Here is a 24,251-nt window from a genome sequence, read left to right as displayed (position 1 = left end):
TTCTCCCTCTTTTTCTACTCCTTCCCCCGACTCATACTTGTTGGGCCAGGCGGGAAGGGAAACTCCTCAAGATGGCGGATACGCCAAAATGGCTGAGGTTCCTGTCACCACCTCCACTTGGGACGACAGCTTGAGCAGACCCTTACACCTCTCCTTTGGACTTCCTCAACCGAACCCAATGCCCTTCAAACCCCAGAGGAGGAAGTCACCTTTGGTCGAATTGCAATCCTTCCTTTGCATAGTGAGGGTCACTCTGACTGGTTGGATTGCAATCCTTCCTTTGCATATGAGCCAACCAATAGGAAACCGTTCTGCCTTACAACGTTATGGAAACCCCCTACCACCTTGTCTCGGCGCGACTTCCTCGACTCACTCTCTTTCCTCCGTGAGTCGTGGAACCTCGCCCGAGGGTGCCTGCAATAAAATCTGTTCTTGGACCCTCGCTTGCCTTGGCGGTCTCATTTCCGTCTAGTTACTAAAAAACTTAACAATACTTGCTCTCTCTCTCTCAAATAAATAAAATCTTAAAAAAAAAAAAGAAGATAGAAAAGTGACTGGAAAGAAATAATCCAAAATGTAACAGTGATTGCCTCTAGATGATAGAATGGTGTGATTTTCCCCCCCCACTTCCGCTCCTCCTTATTGTCCTCACTCTGATGAGGAATGCCATTTTTTTCATGTATTTTTAAAAAGTGACTTTGTAGGGGATCCCTGGGTGGCTCAGCGGTTTAGCGCCTGCCTTTGGCCCAGGGTGTGATCCTGGAGTCCTGGGGTCAAGTCCCACCTCAGGTTCCCAGCATGGAGCCTGCTTCTCCCTCTGCCTCTGTCTCTGTGCTTCTCATGAATAAATAAATAAAATCTTAAAAAAAAAGAAAAGTGACCTTGTATAATCTTTTATAGTAAAAAATTTTTAAGGAGTCACGTTGAAAAACCTCTTATATATTTACTATCAAATATACAATCACTGTGACCAGGAAGGAAAGTATTTGGTAAAGAGATTAAGAGCTAAGCTTTTATCTCTGTTTGGTTACTTAATTTTCCTCTTTTAAAAGAGGAAATGATAGTTTCTAACTCACAGGTCGTTATGGTCACACAGGTAAAGTCCTTGATATAGATGGCACATGGTATGTGCTCAATAGAGGTTCACATTTCTGATGATCTCAGGTACCATTTACAGGAGTTGGTTACCTATTTAACAGCTAACCAAGTTGGCTTTTTTTTTTTTTTTTTTTTTTTACAGATTTTATTTATTTATTCATGAGAGACCCACAGAAAAAGGCAGAGACACAGGCAGAGGGAGAAGCAGGCTCCGTGCGGGCAGCCTGATGCGGGACTGGATCCCAGGACCACGACCTGAGCCAAGGCTGACGCTCAACCGAGCCACCAGGTGCCCCACCAAGTAAGTTGGCCTTTAAAGGGGGCTGAGTTCCCGACAGGAGGTGAGGGCTGTGGAAGTGCGGCATCCGAACGGTGCAGGTGGCTAGTATTTTACCCAAACTGTTGAAAATCGGTTTAGAGGCAGGGCTGCAGCCTAGCTTCAAACTGAGTAGGAAACTTTCCGTAAGCCTTAACTTCTGTGTCAAAGTCTGGGTATTTCCCACACGAGACATCGCCCCAACTAGTTTCTACTTTTAGCTCAACCTCGGCAAATTTCCTTAAATATCACTGGGAACTTGGCCCCGCCCGCATGCCCCCACCCGGTTGGTTCGAACGCTCCCGGGGTTAGTTCAATCCCAGGGATTTTTCCGAGTTGATTGGCCGAGCAAATCGGAAATCCTTTTACTCTTCTGATTGGTCGCGCGCGGCATTGGGGCGGGGCGTGTGGGAGGGTCCCGCCGGGCCGCGGGGGGCTGTCATTGGAAGATGAACCCGGCATTTGCAGAGCTTCGTGCCGTCGCCTAGGTCGCCGGGGGCGGGCCTTCCCCGGACCAGGCTCTTATTGTCCTTCGCATTGGCCAGATGTGTCGTCACTCACGGAACTTCGAGCTCATTGGTACGAAAGCTCCGAGAGGCGGCGGGTGATTGGTTGGTTGCCGTTCCCGCCCCCGCGCCGGTCGCCATTTTGCAGAGGGAGCCGAAATCTGAAAGGCTGTAGTGGGTAACGGTGGTCAGCGCGGCGGCAGGTGAGTCGCGGGCGGGCGGGCGGGCTGGCGGGGAAGGGGCGGCGGCTCTCCAGGCCTGGCTGGATTGCCGCACCGTCAGCGGGCGGGAAATCAGAGCGCGGCGGTTAGCCTGCGGGAAGGGGTCGGGCGGGTGCTGCGGGGACCCGAGGGAAGCTTGGCGCGTCCACCCGTGGTCCTCCGCCTTCCCGAGGGCCGGCAGCTCCCGAGGGAGCGGCCTGGCCGGCGGGCAGGAGAGGCGTTTGGGGACCCCCCCGGGAAGCCGGCGCTCGGCCCGCCCGCCGCGCACGCCCCCTTGGCCACCTGGTCCTGTTGGTGCCCTGGGGGTGTCGTCGCCGCTCCTGCCTGAAGGGGAGTTGGTGCTGGAGGCAGGGAAGGGTGGGCGGGCCGAAGGGGCGCCGGAGTCTCGGACGTTTTTCCCCAGAGCGGCTCCAGAGGCTTAGCGGGATGTGGGCGTCTCTGACGGAGGAGGGAAAGAGAAGCAGGAGGGGAAACCGAGGTGGTGTACTCGTGTGGTGGGAGGGGGATCGAGCGGAGCACTTGCCTCAAAGGACCTCTAAGGGGGAAGCACCTCCCCTCCCCACCCCTGGCTCGTTCCCTACCGTTTTCCTCATCTCTGCGCTTTGTCTTCTTTCGGAAACAAAAGACAAGGCGTCTCTGGTTTTGTCGCCCAGCTAGAGATTTTTGACTGCTGAAATGTTCTGGACGTTTGTGTAGTTTCCATACAGACCTCCTATGGATGATGAAAGCACCTGTCACTCTTTGGTTGTGGCAGTTCACCTTTAACTTCATTTATGCACGGGATACGTGCTCTGCTGCTGCTTTTCTCTCGTCGTAGAATGGAATGGAGTGTGTACTTGGGACATCATCCATGTGAAGCTACTGTGGGAAACTGTTGGATTTCAGACGTGGGCCCTCTGGAATTCGGTGACCTCTGAGGTCACTAGGGTCCAGATGAATGAGAGGTTGGCAGTCCTTGTTGCATTTTTCCTCTGCCCTGCCAGGGAGTAAAGTTTTTCTTTGGTTAGCAGTTTTATTTTTTTCAATTTATTTATTTATTTATTTATTTATTTATTCATTTATTGACAGAGGGAGGGGCAGAGGGAGAGAGAGGATCTTAAGCAGGCTCCATCTCACCATCCCGACATCATGACCTGAGCCAAAATCCAGAGTCTCGTGCTTAACCAACTGAGCCAGCCCAGGCACCCCTGGTTAGCAGTTTTTTTTTTTCGTTATTCTTTTTTTTTTTTTTTTTTAAAGATTTTTATTTATTTACTCATGATACATGTACAGAGAGAGAGGGGGGCAGAGACACAGGCAGAGGGAGAAGCAGGCTCCATGCAGGGAGCCCGACGTGGGATTCGATCCCAGGTCTCCAGGATCGCGCCCTGGGCCAAAGGCAGGCACTAAACCGCTGAGCCACCCAGGGATCCCTGGTTAGCAGTTTAAAAGGAAAATCATATTCTTTGGAACAAAGATTTATTTTTTACTTTTCATTTTTGAAGGATCTTTTTAGGGGCGCCTGGCTGACTCCGTTGGTTAAGTGTCTGCTGTCTGCTCTGGTCATGATCCTGGAGCACCCGGATGGAGTACCACATCTGGCTCCCTGCTTGGTGGGGGAGTCTGCTTCTCTCTCTGCCCCTCCTCCACCCCTTTCTGTTTCACAAATGAATCTTTCTTTCTTTTTTAAACATTTTATTTATTTATTCATAGACACACACACAGAGGCAGAGAGAGAAGCAGGCTCCATGCAGGGAGCCCGATGTGGGACATGACCCCGGGTCTCCGGGATCACCCCTGGGCTGGAGGCGGCGCTAAACCCTCTGAGCCACCAGGGCTGCCTAACAAATGAATCTTTCTACAGAGAATCTTTGTAGATGTTCAGGGGCTCGGTTTGAGGTGCGTCGGATGGACTACTTTGAAGTCTTTAAAATGTCAAGCTCACTCTTCAAATAGACTGATGTGTTAAAAGGCTGTAGAATAAATTTCTACAAAGCTAGTCTGCCTTTACTGTTGCCTTTATAGAATCTATCATATAGTCTTCTAAAAAATAAAATATTGAACACTTATGTTGTTAGAAGTCGATAGTCATACCTTTTGGGAGGTAATGACTGGAATGGGGGCAAGGAGATCTGGGTCACTAGTAATCATCATATTTTGATGGGTTTATGACATTTCATTGAACTGTTTGGTTATCATGTGTTTTCTCTATGTATAATACATTTCAATAAAAAGTGAAAAATTGGTTGAGAGTCAGGGGATGGTCAACACTGGTTGCTATGGATCTCCCCAGCTCTAGTCAGTTTCTCTGTTAGCTGAATGGGGTTGCAAATGCTGTATTTCCTCCCCTCTAAAATTTTTTAAGTTTTTTTTCTGGATGTTGATACTGTTTGCTAGCCAAAGGCAACTACTACATTTTTAAGAGATACTGACATTTAACCTACCTTAAAGACTTCACATCCTGTAAAATAAACCCATTCTTTGCTTCATTAGTTCTCATTTCGAGAGGGTTTAGATGTATTTGTTTTGACATTGCTTCTGTACTTAGGCTGACCAAAGCCCAGGCTGACCAAAACCCGCTGCCATAGTGGTAGCATTGAGACTGTGTTTCCACTTATCCCACTTGGATGCTGCAGTGGAAAAGAGAATTTTCTGGCAAGGTATCAAAAGGCTGAGTTGAATTTCCCTTTAAAAACAAGACATGCAAAAAAACAAAACAAAAACAAAAAAACAAGACATGCTACTATTTATTGGCCAAATTATACTTAAAATTGTTTTCATTTTTTACTAAGTGCCTCCTCTAATAGAGAGTTGTATTTTATGTATGGTGTTTCTATATCTCTGCAAAGAACAATTACTTGACTTGCCTTTCTTTTCATTCAGGTAACAGAAATCAGTCACAATGGGGAACGTTTTTGAAAAACTGTTTAAAAGTCTATTTGGGAAAAAAGAGATGCGGATTCTTATGGTGGGTTTGGATGCAGCTGGAAAAACCACGATCTTGTATAAATTGAAACTGGGAGAGATTGTGACTACTATCCCTACAATAGGTATGTTCACAACCTGTGACAAGACCAGTTTACAAGTTACTATGTTATACTTTTACTTGCCTTTTATATTATTGATACTTTTTTTTTTTTTTTTTAAATCTTGTCTAAGAGTGTAAGCTTTTTGAGGCCCATACTGAGTAATACAGAATTTCCTGATTGCTCCCTGGCATCTCTAGGACCATTGCTAGGTGTATGAGGCAATCAAATGAACACATTTAGGATAAGCACAATTAACCTTATCTGCTTGGTGAAAATGAAAAAGGTAATGATTAAAACGGGGAGGGCAGCAGTGCCTGGCTGGTTCAGTCAGTAAAGCTTGCGACTTTTTTTTTTTTTTTTTTTAAGATTTATTTGTTAAGAGAGAGAGCGTGCTCTAGGGAGGAAGCTTGCAGGGGAGGTGTGGAAGGAAAGGGAGAGAGAAACCCAAGCTGACTCCACACTAAGCTCGGAGCCCAATTTGGGGCTATATCTTAGGACCCTGAGATCACAACCTGAGCTGAAACCAAGATTCCTATGCTCAACTGACTAAGCCACCCAGGCGCCCCAGAGCTTACGACTCCTGATCTTGGGGTTGTGAGTTCGAGCCCCATGTTGGGTGTGGAGATTACTTGAAATTTTAAACAGACAAACCGAGAGGGCGGTTTTATGCCCTCTATTCCACTTAATTAGTCTGTGTCCCAACCTAAGCCTGAGTTGGGAGCTGGGAACCTGCTCTTGCCTCCTCATTCAGTCGTCTTCCAGCTGGCCTAAGTGGAACCATGTCCACAAGAAGTATGTTACTAGGGTTTAAAGATGCAGTGTGATTTTCTTCACTCTGGCTCAAGCCAGTTACTTTGAGTTGGTGTCCACCTGAAAGAATCCGATTTGTTCCAGTGCTGGAGGAGAACCTGGCAGTGTAGTTATTCCTGCGAAACGGTGCTGTATTTTGTAAGCCATTTAAGGATTTTGCAAAAGCAAGTTTGATAGGATTTCATCTTTGCCTTATGAACTGCCTTTAGATCCAAACATCCCGGATCCTCACAGGATGACCTGTGAAGTCATAGTGTTCTGAATGTTAGGTTAGTCACAGGAACCAAATGATCAACTTCCAACTTGGGCAGTGGTTTCAGAGATTGCAACATTTGGAGAAGGAGGAAGCCAGATGGAGAAAGCATTCACATCCACAATTTAAAAAATGTTATTAGTCTAAAATGAAAATAGCATAATTGCTTGGTTTTCTCCAATTATTAAAATAATTCATGCATCCATAGTGTTAGACATACAGCAAAACATAAATAAGTGTTAACAAAACACTATTGTTAAGATTTGGTGAATATCTTTGTAAAATCATATGCATACTGTTTTTGAACTTACTTTTCATTAAATAGTATGTTTAGATCTTTTTCTATATGATTTCTTCCCTTTGGAATACTTTCCTGCCTTTTTCCTTAGCCCCCTCCCCCTTTATGTAGCTAATGCCAGCTCATTCTTATGGTCTTAGTTTAAACATTATTTTTCAGGGACACCTTTTCTGATGGCCTGGACTGGTTTTCCCCTGTTAAAAGTTTCCTTAGTAACCAAAACTTCTTAGTAATTCTCAACACATTTGTCGTCGCTTGCCCACTTCTCTTCCAGCAGTAAGTAGATAAGGGCAGGAACCATGTCTGTCTTTTTCACCATTGTTCCCAAGCCCCTGGCAAAATGCCTGGCACATAGTAGCTGTCCAGTAAATATTTGGTGATGAATGGAATACCAGTCTTGTAGATTGTGAAACTAATGGCCTGGAGTGAATCATCCCCCTCCGTATCCACTTCACCTGCAGTCCTGTTCTACAGTGATGCTAAGCTTGGCCAAGCAGCTTGCTTTGGCCAAGGGAATATTAGCAAATTAAGTCAAAGATTGAATAAGTGCTTGTGCCTTAAGACTTGCACTTTGGGAACACTGCCACCACCATAAGAGGAAGCTCAATGTTTCTTGAGAATGAAAAGACCACCTGGAGAGAGACGGGCCCAGTCCAGTCTTCAAGGCACTCCGTAGCTGAATGTAACTACAAGGGGAAACCCAGGCAACCCACAGAATTGTTGGAGGAGGAGAGGAATCATTATTCTAAGTCACTAAATTTTGGGGCTTAAATAACAACTGATACAGAGTAACATCAAATTTGAGTAACTGGATAGTATTCCATTATGTGGCTCTATTTTTAATGAATTTTCATTGATGGGTTGATTCACTTATTTGCCGTGTTCTTTGTAAACGATGCTGAAGTAAGCATCTTTAACATTTTTGCAAACATGTACTTTAGTCCTTGCAGTAATTTCTGGAGGAAGAATTGCTATGTTAAAGCTAATGTATGTCTAGGGGCACCTGACTGGCTCAGTCCATAAGAGCATGTGACTCTTGATTTCAGGATTGTGGGTTTGAGCCCCATGTTGAACACAGAGTTTACTTAAAAAAAACAAAAAAAACAATCAAACAAAAAAAACAACCAAACCCTATGTACATTTAAAATGTGGGTATGCATTACCAAGCTTCTCCCCAAAAAGGTTGTGTTACCAGCTATTAAAAATGTTCATTTCTCCAGGGAATTTGCCTATACGATGGAGAAAAAAAACACCGATTTTTATTGGGATTTCTTTTACTGTAAGTGAATATATTCAAACATCCGTTGGCCATTTGTATTTATTCTATGGCTCAATTTTACTTACTTAGTTTTTAAGATTTTATTTATTTATTTATTTGAGAGACAGTGCATGTGAGTACCCGGGAAGGGATAAAGGGAAGAGGAGAGAGAATCACAAGCAGACTCCACACTAAGCACAGAGCCTGATGCAAGCCTAGATTCCACAACTCTGAGATCATCCCTGGAGCTGAAATCGAGTCAGTTGCTTAACCAACTGACTAGGTGCAACCAAGCCGTCTAGGTGCACCTTATTTATTTTTTAAGTAGTTTCCATGCCCAATGTGGGGCTTGAACTTATGACCTTGAGATTGAGTTGTGTGCTCTACCAGCCAGGCACTCCAATCTATGACTTGATTTAATTTGGTTCTACCAGTTTTTTTGTTTGTTTTTTTTTTCTTTTTGTTGGCATGTTTATATGTCTCTTAATGATTTGAAGAAGGACATCTTGGGTCAGGAACAATGTGTCATGTGTTAGTTTTCTAGTCCATTGTCTTTTTTTTTTTTTTAAGATTTTATTTATTTATTCATGAGAGAGAGGGAGGGGGGCAGAGAGAGAAGCAGGCTCTATGCAGGGAGCCCGACATGGGACTTGATCCCAGGACTCCAAGATCACACCCTGGGCTGAAGGCAGGCGCCAAACCACTGAGCTACTCGGAGATCCCTAGTCCATTGTCTTTCAACCTCATTTTTTCTAAGTTTTGCCATATAGAATTTTAGGTAGTCTTATTTACCAATTTTTTAAAAAATATATTTTTTGAGAGACAGAGAGTATATGAGGAGGGGGAGAAGGGGTAGAGGGACAAGCAATCTACCGGATGAGTGTGGAGCCTGATGTAGGGCTCAGTCCCATGACCCTGGGATCATGACCTGAGCCAAAATCAGATGTTTAACCTATTGAGCCATCCAGGTGCCCTGCCAAGTTTTTTTTTTTTTTTTTCCTGCCAAGTTTTCTGTTTGTTTGTTTGTTTGTTTGTTTTTAGCTTCAGTGTCATTTTTAGAAAGTCTTCCTAACTCCAGGGTCATATAAGTATTCATCAGTATTTTCTACTGCTAGTTTTCTGTTATTTTTATTTCATTTTAAAAGACATTGAAATATTTTACTTATTTGAGGTTTATTTTTCTGTTACGAGTAAGGTAGGAATTTAGTTATATTTTTCAAATATATAGGCCAATGCTGTCCAATAAAACATTCTTCAATGATGGATATATTCTGGGTCCATACTGTCCAGGGTAGAAGCCATAGCTATAAGTGGCTATTGAATACTTGAAAGGTGGCTAGTAAGATTGAGGAGCTGCCTTTTTTTTTTCTTAAAGATTTTATTTATTTTTTCATGAGAGACACAGAGATATAGGCAGAGACACAGGCAGAGGGAGAAGCAGGCCCCCCGTGGGGAGCCCGATGTGGGACTCGATCCCAGGACCCTGGGATCATGCCCTGAGCCGAAAGCAGATGCTCAACCACTGAGCCACCCAGGCGCCCCTGGAGCTGACTTTTTAATTGGACTTAATTTAATTTTTAATTTTTTAAAAGTTTTTTATTTATTTAATTTTTACACTAGTGTGGGGCTCAAATCTAAATGAAGAGTCGCATGCTCTTCTGGCTGAACCATCCAGGTTCTCCTAATCAATTAAATCCAAATAGCCGTATATATATTGGACATGTGCAGAGATAGACAGTTGTCCACACTCATTTATTGGATAGTTTTTTTATGCTGATTTTAAATGCCTTCTTTTTATATACTAAATTTTCATGGATATATATGTCTTTTTCTGGACAACTCCCTGTTGTAGTAATTTGAACTTAATTATTTCATGTGTTACTCAAGGTTTGATAATATCTTTAAAAATAGTTTGTTATCTGTTTTCAGAGAGTTCCTGGTTACATTTACTTGGTTATTTTTCCAGATAACACTTAAGATCATTTTGCTAAGTTTCCTGCCCCACCCCCCTTCCCTAATCACTTTAGGATTAGAATGTCATTGAATTTATACATTTATTTAGCAAGAATTGAGATTGCTGTGATGACGTGAGTGCCCTTCGCTAAAACAAGCTAAAACATGACTCAAAGTGAGATTTGGAAAGTGAGCAGGCCCAGGCTGTGATGGACCTCAAAGGTCATGTTTAGGATTTGGGTGTGGGAAGCCAAAGAGAGATTATTTTTTCCCCTTTATTTTAAATATTTCAGTCAAGCATAAATATATAGGGAAGTGATATGACCACATTATAGATTTTGAGAGTTTTGATTGGAAAATGGTGAATGGACGGAGAGAGGAAGAGTGGCTGCAGGTAGCTTAATTAGGTTACTTCAATAATTGAGGCTAGAAATGACAGTCTCTTGGGTTAGGGTGACTATTAGATATTTAGGAGGTTGAATTGATAAGATTTGATAATGAGATCTTTAGGGGTGAGAGAGTGGGAAGTATCAGGGATGCCTCTCAGATTTCTGGCTTGTGGGATGAAGTCAGTACAGGGGTAACTAGTAGAGGAGGAATATAGAGGGGTGGGGATCTTTTTTTCTTTTTTTAATTAAATATTTTTTCTTATTTGAGAGAGAGAAAACAAGCAGGGAGGAGGGGCAGAGGGAGAGAGAGAGAAGCTGACTCGGTTCTCTCCCAGGACCTGGAGATCATGACATGAGCCGAAGGCAGATGCTTAACCAACTGAGCTACCCAGGCACCCTCCCTTTTTTTAAAGTAGGCTCCGTACCCAGCATGGATTGAAATGTGGGGCTCTAACCCATGACCCTGAGATCAAGACCTGAGCTGAGATCAAAGAATCAACCAACTGAGCCACCCAGGCACCCCTAGAGGTGTGGGGATCTTATGTTCAGTGTTGACATCTTGCCTTATTGGAGCCTTTGAGACATCAAAGATTTTGGATTGAAGGTTGGATTATGAGCCTGAAACTCAGGAGATCTGGGATGGGAAAATGTAAATTTGAGAGTTGTTAGTGCAAAGGTGGTAATGAAGCCCTATGAGTGAACGAAATTACCTTTTGCCACTGTGGGAAGAGGAGAATGGATGGGGCAGGACAGAATCATATTGATCATTTCAGGATCAATTAAGTGTGGTTGAGCTCACTAAGTAGTCCAAGAAGGTTCAGCCATAGAAATACAAAGAAAATAGGAAACCAGGGAAGAGTTTCAAGAAGAGAGTGAGCAGTAGTATGAAATATAAAATCAAACTTGTAAGAACTGAAAAGCTTCTGTTGGGTTTATTGACATGGTGATTATTGCTCATCTTGGCAAGACCAGCTGTGTAACATGTTGAAGCAGGAGGAGCTCTTGGGTGAAAGGCAACACAGTAGGGGCAGTGAATGTAACTAAGGTTCTTAGAGAAATTTGATTTTGATCCGGAAAATAGAGGGTGGTAGCAGGTGAATATGTGGAGTCAAAGAAGGGCTTTTTGGGAAGTGTAAAGACTTAAGCCTACTGAGAAGAGGAGGTTGGAGATTTTGGAGTGGTCCAGATTATATGGATAGATGGAATTGGCATTGGATAGTTGCCCCTTTCTCTGCTCTAAGAGGGAGAGAAAAAGAATGGTTACAGATGTAGGTAGGTTTCTACATTGTGTGGTGGGAGGTAGAAGTCAGTCTCATTAATGGCTTCTGTTTGCTCTGAAGTCATGTAAGATCTGCTGAGAGAAAGTGAGGTCATTTGAAGTTGCAGAGTAGAGAAGATTTGAGACACCTGTCATGATGAATGGACGAGCAAAGCTAGCATTCTGTTTTGTAAGCTAAATAGGTTTTTTTTTGTTGTTTCTTTTTTTTTTTTTTTTTTTTTTTTTTAAGTAAACTCTAGGCTCAATGTGGGGCTTGAACTCACGACCCTGAGATCAAGAGTTGCATGCTCCACCATCTGAGTCAGCCAGGTGATCCTGTAAGCTAAAGATCTTTGACTAGCAAGTTGCTTTGTGAATTAAAAGTCCTGTCCAAATATTAGCCAAAATTTATTTGAATTGTTTACCCAATGAAAGTCTTCATTAAAAATTTTCTTCATCTTGCCAATTTAGGTTTCAATGTGGAAACAGTAGAATATAAAAATATCAGCTTCACGGTCTGGGATGTTGGTGGCCAGGACAAAATCAGACCTTTGTGGAGACATTATTTCCAGAATACCCAAGGTAAAGATTATCCAGTCTATGACCTTGAAACTATTTGTGTTAAACGCGTCTAAAGATGGATGCTTGAAGCGAAACCTTGTACTCTGCTTTGTTTGGACTGTCCATCATTCCTTCTCTTCTGAGGATCCACTTAACACTTCCTTTTTGGAAAATGGTCCCTGCCTTCCTAGAAAAAGTACTTGGGCATTAATGTCCTACATAGAAAACTACTCTTAATCCAGATGAGTTAAAAAATGGCTATCATAATGAATTTTATCTTTTGGTTAATTGAGAGCTATATGTGCCTTAGACGAAGTACCAGGTTTTAGAGAGTTTGAGTTCAGTGAACTCTTTTAAACTGGATGAGAATATCTAAAAATCATGCCCCTGCAGAGAAAGAGATGAACAGACATGGCTGGAACCCCAGATGCCAGCATCTTGTTTGGCCACAGTCTCTCCCAGCTGCCCTGCTATTCTAGAAGTGTGTGAATTGACACACACATATCCCAGATCATTACCTTATTTCCTTATCACTGCTTTCCTAAAAGTTGGGGTTTTAATGGGTCCACTCCTCCATCAATCTACTTGAGGTTTTTTTTTTTTTTCATGGATTTTGTGTTGGATCAGTGCTACCTTATAGAGTATTGCCTGTCAAAATAGCCATAAACTGTTCACCTAGTTTTTACACCTGATTCTCATGTAGAATCCTAACCAGAAGGCATCTCCACGCTCATTTTAGAACTTAATTGGAGTCTTAATTTTGAAATTTCTATAACAAGTGGTTTTTGTATCACATGCATTTCATAGTAAAGACTTGTGTTTGTTGGTCTCATTAGACCTATTGCCCACACTGGCTGGCCCTTTAGATTTTAGATCATTGTTGTAGCACTTTGCTCGGTTTGCAGTTCTTATCTCTGAATTTGATTTTTTTTCTCAAAATAGTGCATTTATCTTTTTTTTTTTAACTTTTGTTAGTAGAGCTTTTTTTTTTTTTAATTAAAGATTTTATTTATTTATTCATGAGAGACACAGAGAGAGAGAGAGAGAGAGGCAGAGACACAGGCAGAGGGGGGAGCAGGCTCCATGCAGGGAGCCCGATGCGGGACTCGATCCCGGGTCGCCGTGGACTGAAGGTGGCACCAAACTGCTGAGCCACCGGGGCTGCTGGTGCCTGTTAGTAGAACATTCATAACAAATACAAGGAGAAAGGATGCATGATGAACCCCCTTGTGTTCATTGCTCAGCTTCCATGGTTACCAGCGTTTTGCCCAGAGTATGTTCTAGCATATCTCAGACGTGATACATGAGACCTTTTGCTCATATATCCTTCAGTTTTCTTTTTTTTCATGACAGATAACAGAGACAGATAACAGAGAGAGGGGGGCAGAGACATAGGGAGAGGGAGAAGCAGGCTCCCATTAGGGAGCCTGGTGTGAGACTTGATCCCTGAACTCCAGGATCACGCCCTGAGCGGAAAGCAGAGCTTAACCGCTGAGCCATCCAGGTGTCCCCATCCTTCAGTTTTCTTTTTTTTTTTTTTAATTTATGATAGGCATACAGTGAGAGAGAGAGAGGCAGAGACATAGGCAGAGGGAGAAGCAGGCTCCATGCACCGGGAGCCCGACGTGAGATTCGATCCCGGTTCTCCAGGATCACGCCCTGGGCCAAAGGCAGGCGCTAAACCGCTGCGCCACCCAGGGATTCCCAGTTTTCATTTCAAACTGATAAAGCCTTTTTTTCTGAACATAATCTCCATGCCATTATCACACCCCCAAAATTAATATGAATTCTTTTTTTTTTTTAAATAAATTTGTTTATTTATTATGAGAGACAGAGAGAGAGAGGCAGAGACATTGGCAATGGAAGAAGCAGGCTCCATGCAGAGAGCCTGATGTGGGACTGGATCCAGGGTCTCCAGGATCAGGCCCTGAGCCGAAGGTGTGGCGCTAAACCACTGAGCCACCTGGGCTGCCCTTAATATGAATTCTTTCATGACAGTGCCTAGTCCTTAATTTAGTTTCTCCGGTTGTATCAAATATGTCTTTTCCACATTGGATTTGTCTGCATCAGGAACCAAAGTTCACACATTGCATTTCATTGTTATATCCCTTTAGTCTCTTATTCTACAATAGATCCTCTCTCCCTACTTTGTTTCTGTGCCGTTTTTTGGTTAGATGTTTATTTCATATTCTAAATTAGGCTGATTGTTGTATTACTTGTTTGTCATTGGATAGCTTGTAAAATGGTGGTTCTAGAGCCTTGATTAGGTTCTGTTTCATTTTGGCAGCAAGAATATGTTACAGGTAGTGCCAGGTATTCCTTTTCTATCACATCTTAACACAGAAGTTTGGCCATCACACTTTTAGGGTTGCTAAGTGGGTTTAGACAATATAAGTCTAATTCTCCCAAAATAAAGTTCCCTGTCACCTACTGCTTTTAGCATTCATGGAAGACTATTACTAGATCTGTTATTTCCCTAGAGTTACAGAATGGTGATTTTTCTAGATATTGTTATTTCATCTGTATTTGTTAACTGAAATCCTTCTAAATGAGAATTCCTTCACTCTGCTCTGAAACCTTGGGAAAGTTCATCTTTTCTGTTTTAGTTTCCTTATCTATAAAATGGAGGTAGTACCTGCCATGTTGGATCATTTGGCTTAAAGGAGATTAATTTTATAACATGCTTCTGTGGTTGGAAGATAGTAGTCACTCAGATAGGAGCCTATATTAGTCTGGGTTCTCCAGAGGAAGCAGAACCAATGGGATGTATACACACATACATACATATCAGACTTATTATAAGAAATTGGCTCACATGGTTACAGAGGCTGAGCAGTCCCAGGATCTATCTACATTTGGCAAGCAGGGGAACCAGGAGAGCCAAAGGTGGAAGTTCCAATCCAAGGGTGGTCTTCCACCAGCTCCAGGATGGTTAGGCAGAGACTTCTCTCTCACTCCTCTTGTGTTCTCTTCAGGCCTTCAGAGGATTAGAGAGGCCTACCCATGCAGGGAAGGGCAGTCTGCTTTACTCCCTCTACTGGTTCAAATGTTATTAACCTTAGCCAGAAACATCTTTGCAGACACACCCAAAATAATGTTTGACCAAATGTCTGGGCATCCCATGGCCCAGTCAAGTTGACACATAAAATGAACCACTGCAGAGCCCAAATTGTGAGAAGTTTTACTTCCTCATTCTCTGGCAGGAGTCCTTTCGCCTGTTCAATGTAGTGTCACATTCAGTCACCAAGTTGAAATGCCATTTTGTTTTCAGTCTTCTATTCATAACAAGCCTGATTTAATGGAACTTCAGTAACTTGCTTTGGTGGTGGGTACCTGGCTATGTTCTAGGACCTCGGTATGGGTCAGTTGGACTCTTCGTGAAACTAGCAAATGAAGACTGAAGAATAGACTTGCTGTCTGTGGTGGGTCCAGATCTCTCAGCCAGCAGTAGCCTTGGATGCTGCCCCTATTTTTCTTGCCAGCTTCTAAAGGTCAAGCTGTCTTTTTTTTTTTTTTTAAGATTTTATTTATTTATTCATGAGAGAGAGAGAGAGGCAGAGACACAGGCAGAAGGAGAAGCAGGCTTCATGCAGGGACCCTGATGTGGGACTCGATCCCAGGTCCCCAGGATCACGCCCTGGGCTGAAGGCAGTGCTAAACCGCTGAGCCACCCGGGCTGCCCTTGTCTTTTTTAATTAAAATTTTTTTCATCAGTATGTTGAATATGACAGACTTAATGATAGCTTTTAACTCTCCATTAAAACACTTAACCATGTACTCACTTAGGCTTTACTTGTACAGATTGAAATTTGAACTGTTTATGTGATTTCTTGGTTGATAATATTATATAGAGTGCATAAAATGGTCCATTAGTTCTCGTGTGGAAAGGTTTTTCTCCTTGATTGTAAGTTCAGTTATTTTGTTAAATGGCAATACATTTATGTGGCTCAAAATTCCAAAAGATAGAAAAGCATATAAAGAAAAGTCATTGTCTCTTTCCTTTACTCTAACCACCCAGTTCCTTCCCATAGACAAGCACTTTTATTTCTTGTGTATTGGTCCAAAGATATTTTATGCATGTGCATGCAGTGGTAAATACATATCCCCCTCCCTTTTAAAACAAATTGTTGTATACTATCCATGTGTAAATTTACCTTTTCTGGGTTCTCCTAGTTCAAAAGTGGAGCTAGTCTGATGCTAGGTTCTTTTGTTTCTCAGATAAGGATTTACATAAAAGCAATACAGGATGGGCCCTAACAATTATAAACCTTAATTTTTATTAGGAATGGCAAAGGCATTAACTGTTTCTACCCTGTCACTTTTGCAAGGATCTCCTCAAATTTCTGGATAGCCTTAGTTATGCTTAGTTATGATCAGAGTCCTTCCTTTTTTTTTTTTTTTTTTAAGTATTTTATTTATTTATTCATGAGAGACACACACACACACACACAGAGGCAGAGACACAGGCAGAGGGAGAAGCAGGCTCCATGCAGGGAGCCCCATATGGGACTCGATCCTGGGTCTCCAGGATCACATCCCGGGCTGACAGCGGTGCTAAACCGCTAAGCCACCAGGGCTGCCTAGAGTCCTACTTTAAAAAAATTTTTTTTAAATTTAAATTCAATTTGCCAACATACAGTATTAACACCCAGTGCTCATCGCATCAAGTGCCCTCCTTCGTGCCCATTAACCAGTTACCCCATCCCCTCACCCACCTCCCCCTTCAGAGTCCTACTTATATTGCTGGTAGCATATCACATCTTTGGGGGAAGTTTTGAGTGTTCTGCCTTTTAAAAAAAAAATCTGATGTAATATAACAGACATGACTTTGTCTTGCATGCAGTCCCCACACACTCAGGAGCCGGGGAGTGGCTTCTGCCAGAGTGGGCTACTTCAGAGCTAGTCAGGCAGCTTGGTGGGTGGGCCTAAGAGACAGGAGGGAAGGAGAAGAGGGGAGGAGGGCCAGCACTAGTTTTCCCTCCTGGTCATAGCCGCGAAATCTCAGTGGTCATCTTGTCACTCTATGCTTTTCCTACCAGGAAGGTCCCTTCAGCAGTGTCCCTACAAGGTGTGGCTGAAGCTGGCACAGATATCTCTAATGACAGGGGTACCTCCTAAGGGACAGCCCATTACATCTTCAGTTTTGTTGACTCTCTGTCCGTCGACTTCTTGTAGTTTGTATGCATTGATCTTCAGTGTACTTACAGAGCTGTATAAAAGACATTGCACCTCTCTTTATGGCATGGGTCTTTAGATATGTTGTGAAGACAGCTATCCGTCTCTCTCAGTAAAACATCCCCCATATATTGTTTCTTTTTCATCTGACGTGGTATCTCATTCCTTTGCCATCCTACTTATTCTTTGAATCCTTCCAGTTTCCCTGTGTTTTAGGGTATGGGGTCCAGCAGCGACCACATGATACTCACAGGGTGTTCTGACTGCCATACCATAGAGAAGGCTTTTTTTCACCCATATCCTACAAACTGAGCTGTCATCACTACTCTTGATACAGCCTTGGGGCACTTTCATTTTGGCAGCCGCTTCTCATTTTCATTGCACAGAGGGCTTATGGTTGGCTAACTACCAAGTTCTTACGATCATTATTGACGCAGGGACTACTGCTGAGAGAGGGCCTTCCCCATTCTGTTTTTGAGTGTATGTTGGAGTCCCTGCTGGGGAAATCCTCTGGAGATCGTCTTTGCGCACTGCTTCCTCTAGCCAGTGTAACAGCAACCAGGTCTGTGCAGGTGTCAACCACCTTGGCTTAGATAAAGTGTGGTGGTATCTTTCTTTGACCCGTCTCTTGCTTCCTGGTGCTTATCTGATGTGGTCTAGTATGGGATCCTCCAAAGATTTCCCAACACCAGCTTCCTGGAGTTAGGCCAGACTTCACAGGTTAGGAGCACAAGACTCCCTCCCTTCAGACACCAATTGTAATTGTAGGGGTCTCCAGAACATTGTCCTTTCTGTGTGGCATCAGGACGCCACCACCTCTGGCATGCTGATGGATGATGTCTGCAATACTGCCAACCAAGGATGCATATCTGAACTTTGATGTCCATGTCTGAACTTTGATGTCCTTGGTTTTTCTTGGGACTTCGTTATGCAGATATGATGTAAAAGTGAAGTGATTAAGCATGAACGTAACCTTTTCTCTATAATTTTGTTTCTTTCAATCTGGGGAGGGCCTGTATGCTTCTGAAAAGATAGGCTAGTTGATTGCGTGTGGCAGGCTCCCTAATTCTGGAGAGTAAACGTCCTTCCTTAACTGATTATTTTCTGTGAAACCATAGGTGTAAGTAGGGAGAAACTGTAAGGACATATAAATGGTTGCCCTTTCCAGGTTCAGATTACCAATGTGCTTGTGATTTCTTTCCAGGTCTGATTTTTGTGGTTGACAGTAATGACAGAGAGCGAGTCAATGAGGCCCGAGAAGAACTAACCAGAATGCTAGCAGAAGATGAACTCAGAGATGCAGTCTTACTGGTATTTGTAAATAAACAGGTATATTGTTGGCTTTCTGAATACTGGGACCAAAATTGCTGCCAGATGTTCACTTAAAAATGTAATTATTTATTTGAGGAGAGAGCAAGCACATGAGCAGGGTGAGGGGCAGAGGGAGAAGCAGACTCCCCACTGAGCAGGGAGCTTAACGGGGCTCAATCCCGGGACTCCGGGACCATGACCTGAGCTGAAGGCAGATGCTCAACTGACTGAGCCACCCAGGAGCCTCAAGAATATAGATATATAGATATTTAAATTAGATGTGTTTCTCCCTCTCTCTAGTCCGTACCATAACCTTTCCCTCAACCTCCTTTTTTTAACATTTTTTTTCTTTTTCTTTTTTAAGTAAGCTCTAGGCTCAATGTAGGACTTATACCAGGACCCCAAGATTGAGTCTTATGTTCTACCGACTAAGCCAGCTGAGCTCTTCCCCACCTCCATTTTAGCATATGTCTTCCATTCACTCAATAAATATTAATTGAGCATCTATTAAGATTTAGGCATTGTTTTAGGTATTGGTGATGTAGCAGTGAGCGGCAAGACAGACAAAAATCCTGGTGTCCATGAAGTTTACATCCTAGTGGGAGTAGAGTCAGTCAGTAAAGGATATGTAATGTGTCTGCTGGAAGTGTTGTAGAGGAAGGTAGAGCGGAGGAAGAGGGCAGGCTGGATGTGGGGAAGGGCCAGAATGCTTCCATGATAAGATGACATCTGAGCACAGGACCCTCATGCGGCTAGGAATAGCATGGCAGCCAGTGCAGCTGGAACAGAGGGGCGGTGGCAGTGAGGGAGGAGATGGTTGCATCATTTGGGGTTTATTGTCCAAGGAGGAGAAGGGGCTTCTACATAAATGTAGTGGAAAGCAGTGAAGGAAGAGTGGGAGGAAGGCCAAGTGTAGAGCCATCTCGCCTTGGGATTCAAAGTGGAAGGAAGCTTGGAAATGAAGGTAGCATAGTGGAATGAAGTAGAATCATGGAATGCATCAGCCTGAGATGACCTCAGTCAGGAAGCATGATGTGTTTCCTTCCACTTTCTCCTTCATGAATACATTCATTATGTGATTGAGCTTATGCTCTTTTGACAGGGCTGCATCCTGTTTTGTCACTTCAGATTTATTGAAAGCATTTTCTCTCGCCTTCCAGCTCTTTGTAAACATTTTATTTTATTATTATTATTTTCTAAAGATTTTATTTATTTATTCATGAGAGACACAGAGATAGAGGCAGAGACACAGGCAGAGGGAGAAGCAGGCTCCATGCAGGGAGCCTGATATGGGACTCCATTCTGGAACTCTAGGATCACGCCCTGAGCCGAAGGCAGTTGCTCAACCACTGAGCCACCCAGGTGTCCCAGTAAACATTTTATTTTATTTTACATTTATTTATTCATTTAAGATTTTATTTATTTATTTGACAGAGCAAACACAAGCAGGAGGAGCAGCAGGAGGAGAGGGAGAAGCAGGCTCCCCGATGAGCTGGGGAGTCCGATGCAGGGCTTGATCTCAGGACCCTGAGATCACGACCTAAGCCAAAGGCAGATACTTAACCAACTGAACCACCCAGATGTCCCCACAGAGCATATATATATATATATTTTTTTAATTCATGAGAGACACAGAGAGAGAGAGCAAGAGGCAGAGACACAGGCAGAGGGAGAAGCAGGCTCCATGCAGGGAGCCTGACATGGGACTCAATCCCGGGTCTCCAGGATCACGCCCTGGGCTAAAGACGGCGCTAAACTGCTGAGCCACCCAGGCTGCCCGACAGAGCGTATTTTTGATGTCACTCCACATCAGTATAACTAGATTGACTTTACTATGTGCCAGGCACAGTTCTAGGAACTAGGAATATTTCAAAGGACAAGATAGAAATTCCTGCCATTGTAATCCTTGCATTCTAGTTAGTTAGAGGAAACAGGTAATAAGTAATCAATATACCAAATAAGTAAATCTTACAGTTACATGTGTTGAGTGCTGTATTTGAAAAGATGAAGCAAGACAATTAAGGAGTGGTCCTGGGGGCTCAGGTCATGAGGCCTTGCAAAACACCATAAGGTCTCTGACTCTTCCCCTGAGAGAGATGGATCTGTTGCAGGGTTTTGAAAAAATGACTTGCTCTGACTTTCACTGTCCACTGGGTTGAGAATAGACTTTGAGGGAAACAAGCACAGAAGCAAGGAGACCAGTTAGGAAGTTATTTCAGTACCTCGACTTAGAAGTGGTGGTGGTGGGATCAAGTGGGTAGCTGTGATATGATGAGAAGTGGTCAGATTCTGCATCTGTTTTAATGGTAAAGTGAATGGGGTTTCCCAATGTGGAGTTGAGAGGTCAGAGAGAGAGAGAAAATCCGCCAAGCTAGGACTGTGACTAAGGTTTTGGGAGAAGAGCATAATATTTCATTATATAAATAAATCATTTTTTGAATTTTTTTCTTGAAGGATCTTCCCAATGCTATGAATGCAGCAGAAATAACAGACAAGCTCGGCCTACATTCTCTCCGCCAGAGAAACTGGTACATTCAGGCCACTTGTGCCACCAGCGGAGATGGGCTTTATGAAGGCCTGGACTGGCTCTCCAACCAGCTCAAAACCCAGAAGTGATTGGAAGCGCTCCATTCCCCATGCATTGTGGCAAAGTCAGCTGGCCTCTTCTGTGTGCTTGTGTGCGTGTGAGGAGCCGAGTATGGGTGTGTGGCTGGGAGTGGGAGCAGCTTTCTCACACCGTGCCTTAGACATGCTATATAAGAAAACCAGTCTTACATTTGAAGAAAAACCAGTGTTACATTTTAAATGCTACCTTCCATTTCAGTAGTTTCGAGGGTCAGCTTAGCTGACAGAGGGATCCTGAGGGCTTCCTGGTGCACAATAGCCAGAGTAGTCTTTGTGGTGGGCAGGAGGAGGAGAGTGGGCGTGGGGATGGAGCTGACTTGTGCAGTTTTGGGTCTGGTGTCTCTGCATATACCTGGAGTCCTCTTATACTTTGGTGGCCTTTTGTAAAAGAGGAAGGACTTGTCATTCTTGCCTGTCACTGCCAGACCTAGCAACTCACGTTTCAGTGCTTTAAAGCAAAAGATCTTCAAGAAAAATAAGCACCTGCTTGCTGCAGGTTTTAAGTTCAGATTTGAACTTTTCCCTTAAGTTATTTTCTTCCTGGTTTAATGTGCTTTATTTAAAGGAACTCAAGATCTTTTTCATTAAGACTCCAGAACACTAGAAGATTATCTAGTCCTCCCCTTGTGCTAGTTCCTTCCCCCATTTCCCTCTTATTTGCCAAATGGAGACCATTTGGGTCAGTAACCCAGCGTGAGGCTGAGGTTCTTCACTGGGGCCACACGGTGGAGTGAAGGGCCGGGTTACGGAAGCAAGGTGAGGGTCAGAAAGGAGGTGAAGGTCGTGTGTCTTTGTATCACCACCTCGGGTTTCAGGCTCCTGAGACTGCTGCTCCCACTGCTCTGCTCTGTGCTGAATGTTCTCTGCTTGAGGCAGGAGGTTCACTCCTGGGATGGAATCGTCACCCAGTTCAGTTGTCTCAGTTCAGCTTGCAGTTTCGGTTAGTTTCTGTTCCCAGAACCACACACCTGTGAGTTCTGAGAGTGAGAGAGGATCGAGAGGTTAATTTTGGAAACGAAATCCCTGGCAACCCCTGTTAACTGCCCCTGAGTTGGTGCTAAATTTTGCCTGAAAAATGTCCAATCTTGACTGCTCTCTGTGGCGCTGACTCCCTCTTCTGGATGGCAATAATGTCTTATGTTGAAACGTGCTTTATGTTGTCCTCAAAATATTAATGGAGATGGCCCAGGGATGAGCTTGGTTTCACATGGTAGTCCAGAGCTTGTTTGCGCAGACAGCTGTTGGCCAAGTGTGTACTTAAGCGCTTTCCCTACTTCACCTTTGAAAGTTCCTTTTTCAAAAAAAAAGGTTTATTCAAATTACAAAGGAGGGGAATGTAAAGTGAATTTTAACAAAAGTAAACCTTGTATGTTAATGATGATGAAGTTGATATTAATAGGAAGAAGTCTCATACCATGATAAATGTGGGGTGTAATGTTTTTCTTTATAACAATGTGACTTGAAAGAATGTTCATTGCAATACTGGCATCCACGTCCAGATTTGATTTTTAACTGGAGTAATTCCTGAGAAATATTTAGGTTGTACATCTCAAATTGGCAGGGACTGTGTCTTACACTTTTGTATTTATGCTTAGTACAGTGTACCCAGTACGGTGCTAGGCCTCATTAAACAATTATTGATTGGTTGGACAATAAAGAACTTGCTTTGGAAGGAGGAGAGGACAGCCACATGCTTCTGAATATCTTGAACGACTTTAAAATCCCTTTCCCCCTCCATCTTAGCAGATTTACTGCTATTGAAAACTCCCAGGGTCCTTGTGCAAAAGACCGCCCCAAGGCTACTGTGACTTTTATGTCTTTAGCAATACTCCTCACTGACCATTTTCCTGGTGCTTTCTTTTTTTTTTTTTTTAAGTTTTATTTATTTTTAATTTATGATAGTCACAGAGAGAGAGAGAGAGAGAGGCAGAGACACAGGCAGAGGGAGAAGCAGGCTCCCTCCATGTAGGCAGGGAGCCCGAAGTGGGATTCCGTCCCGGGTCTCCAGGATCGCGCCCTGGGCCAAAGGTAGGCGCTAAACCGCTGCGCCACCCAGGGATTCCTTCCTGGTGCTTTCAACTGTGGTTTTCTATGGTTTGGAGATGCTGAGTTAGTAAGTAGGGCCACCTCATGCAGTAACTTTGAATGAAGACCTGAATGCCATGGGTCCCTGAATGTCATGTTGACATCCCAGCTATGTAGTAGAGTAGCTGCTGGCTTCAGGCCATTTACTCTTAGCTTCTTTATCTCTGAGCTTCAGTTTGCTTAACTGTTAAATGGGGATAATAATACCTGCCTAATAGGGTTGTGCGGATTCAAGGTCTCTGACCTTTGCACGCCTTGCTCTGAAGGTTTCGCCTGGGAATATCTTGTGACAATAGTGCTGGCCACAAACTGATGAGCATTTTTTATAGGAGAAGGGAAGTGGGATGGTGTGTAGGGGGGTATTTAATTTCTCTTGTCAATTCACTTTTTTTTTTTTTTTAAGATTTTATTTATTTGAAAGGGAGCGTGCACAAGCTTGGGTGGCGGGGGTGCTGCAGAAGGAGAGGGAGAAACAGACTGATGCACCTCTGGATCTGGTCATGACCTGAGCTGAAGGCAGATGCTTAACCATCCGAGGCACCCAGCACCCTGCTGAATGCTTGTCCTTTTCTAACCATGGAGAATGCTAAGGAGACCAGCCGGGATGCTTGTTTAACCAGTACATTGCTGTGTCCTCCCCTCACCTGTTTTTCCTTTTTCTCTTTTCTTTTTTTTCTTTTCTTTTCTTTTCTTTTCTTTTCTTTTCTTTTCTTTTCTTTTCTTTTCTTTTCTTTTCTTTCTTTCTTTTCTTTCCTTTTCCTTTTCCTTTTCTTCTTTCTTTTCTTTTCTTTCTTTCTTTTTCTTTTCTTTTCTTTCATTAAAGTTCTGTGGTTTTTAGTATATGCAACCACAACTATGAATTTTAGACAACTCCAAAAGAAACTCTGGATCCATTAGCATCCTTCCCCATTCTTCCCTTCCCCCAGGCCCCCAGCAACCACTAATCTACTTTCTGTTTCTTTGGATTTGTCTCTTCTGGGCAGGTGAGGGGCCTGGGGAGCTAGTGGGTACTGAGATACCATTGGTTCTGACCACAGCTCCGTCCAGTCTCCAATAAAGAGGAGGCACAGCCCCAGAGAAAGATTGCCCCTTAGGGACCACGGAATTTATTATCTCGAGAGGGAGT

At 43.4% G+C, this 24,251-nt stretch overlaps 1 protein-coding gene across 3 annotated transcripts; it reads left to right on the top strand.

The window, feature by feature from the left end:
• The first annotated feature begins 1,968 nt into the window (after nucleotides 1-1,968).
• Nucleotides 1,969-22,716, top strand: LOC144286897 (ADP-ribosylation factor 2). 3 transcript variants are annotated; one of them, XM_077854027.1, is made up of 6 exons: nucleotides 2,063-2,123; nucleotides 2,959-3,085; nucleotides 5,004-5,170; nucleotides 11,840-11,950; nucleotides 18,309-18,433; nucleotides 20,870-22,716. In XM_077854027.1, the coding sequence occupies exons 3-6, from the start codon at nucleotides 5,023-5,025 to the stop codon at nucleotides 21,029-21,031; spliced, it is 546 nt and encodes a 181-aa protein (XP_077710153.1). In that variant the 5' UTR covers nucleotides 2,063-2,123; nucleotides 2,959-3,085; nucleotides 5,004-5,022; the 3' UTR covers nucleotides 21,032-22,716. The 3 variants fall into 3 exon arrangements, with proteins under 3 accessions (XP_077710152.1, XP_077710153.1, XP_077710154.1); XM_077854026.1 differs by lacking the exon at nucleotides 2,959-3,085 and having other exon boundaries at nucleotides 1,969-2,123; XM_077854028.1 differs by lacking the exons at nucleotides 2,063-2,123; nucleotides 2,959-3,085 and adding an exon at nucleotides 3,204-3,331.
• Nucleotides 22,717-24,251: the final 1,535 nt, after the last annotated feature.

Source organism: Canis aureus, chromosome 16 (genome assembly GCF_053574225.1).
Source record: "Canis aureus isolate CA01 chromosome 16, VMU_Caureus_v.1.0, whole genome shotgun sequence".
Lineage (NCBI taxonomy): Eukaryota > Metazoa > Chordata > Mammalia > Carnivora > Canidae > Canis > Canis aureus.
Note: the sequence above shows the minus strand (reverse complement) of the source record. Positions and strands in the feature narration are given on the sequence as shown.